General features: G+C 58.4%; 1 protein-coding gene across 1 annotated transcript; it reads right to left on the bottom strand.

The window, feature by feature from the left end:
* Positions 1 to 310: 310 nt before the first annotated feature.
* On the bottom strand, positions 311 to 1,980 carry LOC123088396 (UDP-glycosyltransferase 91C1-like). Its single transcript, XM_044510597.1, has one exon. It carries the CDS (start codon positions 1,978 to 1,980, stop codon positions 523 to 525), a length of 1,458 nt encoding a protein of 485 aa, XP_044366532.1. The 3' UTR covers positions 311 to 522.
* Between the last annotated feature and the right edge of the window lie 562 nt (positions 1,981 to 2,542).

The following is a 2,542-nucleotide window of genomic DNA, read 5'->3' as shown; positions in this document are numbered from 1 at the left end:
TCGAGTAGCCCACCGTTTCAATGCCGGAGCGCTGTGAGAGGTCGCGTTACTCTGAGCCAGCATGACTGCAACACTGGTGCTCTGCAGTGGCGATGTCCTTTTCGAGCAGGAACGTCCACGGGCGCTCGAAAGGGGCTTTGGTAAGCCGTGTTACGTGAGTGCCCCAACAATATGGATGCCCGCAACCCGAGGAAAAAGTGCATTCGGGCCGCCGAACAGACTGATGCAGAACCACTTTAGAGAACAAAACAAGTTTCTAAAGCCAAACAAGTTTGAAGGTCCGTGTTGAAGATGCCTGACTGCACTGATATGGACAACCTTTGGGAAGTCAAATTAAGGAAAAAAAGTGAAATCGGACCGCCGAATGGAATGATGCATAACCGCTTTAGACAGCGAAGCAAGTTTGAGGGGTGCCCTGACTGTACTGCTATGGACAGCCTTTGGGAAGTCAAATTAAGGCACAATTTCGGAGGCACCTGATCCTGGCGTACTCCCATCTTATTCGTGAAGGCTCTCTCAATCTCAGCTGGAGGAGCTGGGGGTGGTAGTAGTGAGATCGTCAGTTGGCAGATACGATCTGAGCTGTTGAACAAATTCGTCGATATATCTCTCGTGGCGTTCCTTGTCGGCTACGATCGCCTGCATCTTGAGGGCACTCGCCACAAATCCCCTCCTGGCTTCTCCGTCCAGCATGACGGTCCGGACGGCAGCCGCAACGCCATGGCGGTCGAACGACCCGTCATCGTCGTCCCTGGCCACCTGCAACCCTACCTTCTTGGCGTCCATTTGACGGGCATTCGGGCCCTGGTCCCCGAAGATGGGCAGCATGACGAGAGGGTGCCCGAACAGAAGCCCTTCGATGAGCGAGTTCCGGCCGCAGTGCGTCAGGAACGCGCCCACGGCGGCGTGCGCCAGGATGCTGATCTGGGGCACCCATCCCATGGTCACCAGCCCTTGGCCGCGGGTGCGGTCCTGGAAACCGGGGGGAAGGGTGTGGTCGTTGTCGAGGACGGCGCCGGCGGGCTTGCGCAGAGCCCAGAGGAAGCGTGTCCCGGCGAGCTCCAGCCCCAGGGCCAGCTCGTGCACCTGTTCAACGCTCAGCGGCACCTCGCTCCCCAGCGCGATGTACACGACGGAGTCGGGCGGCTGCTCTTCTAGCCAGCGCAGGGTGGCGTGGTCCTCCGATGACCCGGCCGCGCGGCGCCTGCCTCCGTCGACCGACGGCGGCAGGAGGCCCAGGGGCACGACCGGCTTGCCGAGGAGTGTCTCCACCAGCGGGAAGGTCTCCGGCTCCCACTCCACGCAGCTCCGGATGGCCAAGACCGTGCACCTCTCTTTCGCCAAGAACCAGCGCTGGGCGATGGACATACCCGACGCGCAGTCGTCGGCGTAAGCCGGTGCCACGTCGTCCCGCTCGTAACGGGGCACGGCGAGGCGCACGGCCGCGGCGGCCTGTCCAAGCACAGAGGCAGCGGCGGCCTCCACGGGCTCCGATTCCAGCGGTTGCTGGCGGGGCGCGGCAGCGAGCATAGCGGCCGTCGGCAGAAGCACCGCGCATGGCACCTTGTGCTCGAGGGCGGCGGCGGCGGCCCAGTGGTGGAAGCAGTCGGCGATGATCCAGTGAGGCCTCCTGCCGGCGTCCGCGCACGCGGCGGCAAGGAAGTCCGCGAAGGGCGCGGCGAGGCCGTCGAAGGCCTTCCAGTGGAGCTCCCGCTTCTCGTCGGGGACGTCGTTGGTGGACTCGGCGCCTTCGGGGAGGCCGTCGACGCGCGGAAGCGGCAGCGCGACGAGGTCAACGTTGCACGGCGACGCGGGCGGCGGGAGGCGAGCGAGGTTGCGCGGCGTGGAGACGAAAGTCACGCGGTGGCCGCGCGACGCCAGGCGCTCCGCGAGCTCCAGGTACGGGAGCAGGTGGCCGAACGCGAGCCACGGGCAGATCACGATACGAAGAGGCACGGTAGTTGACAGCCCGGCGTCCATGGCCAAGGATGATCAGCGTGGTAGCAGTGCTTAGTGCTCTGTGCTCTGCTCACACCGCGATGGCAACGAACTTAATTTATCACCCGAGACCAGACCATATATGATGGTAGCATCTTGTAAAATACAGTACTCCTATATCACATGATGGTAACATCTTATAAAATTTTTTTAGGACGGCAACAACTTGTAGAAATAAAGATATTGTTTATTTTGCGGGTATGCCATAATGTAGATATGATGGTTACATCTTGTAAAAAATGCTCCATGTGGAGTATACGATGGTAACATGCCACTAACCCCTCTTGTCAGGAGCTTTAGATTAACAAACACTCCATGTACGAAAACCAAGTGTGAAGCTTAGTAAGAGCCTGCAGAGGGAGTGAAATCTATTGAATGTAAATTGATTTTCAAAGGAAAGATGGAGGTGAATGGTAATCCTACTATCTATACTAGTTGAATGCCCGTGCGTTGTCACGAAACTTAAAAAAATTGTATACATCGGTCATTCTTATAATTCAGAAGTGCATGTCAAACATGATGGATATGAGTCGATATATCAACA

Source organism: Triticum aestivum, chromosome 1B (assembly GCF_018294505.1).
Source record: "Triticum aestivum cultivar Chinese Spring chromosome 1B, IWGSC CS RefSeq v2.1, whole genome shotgun sequence".
Lineage (NCBI taxonomy): Eukaryota > Viridiplantae > Streptophyta > Magnoliopsida > Poales > Poaceae > Triticum > Triticum aestivum.
Note: the sequence above shows the minus strand (reverse complement) of the source record. Positions and strands in the feature narration are given on the sequence as shown.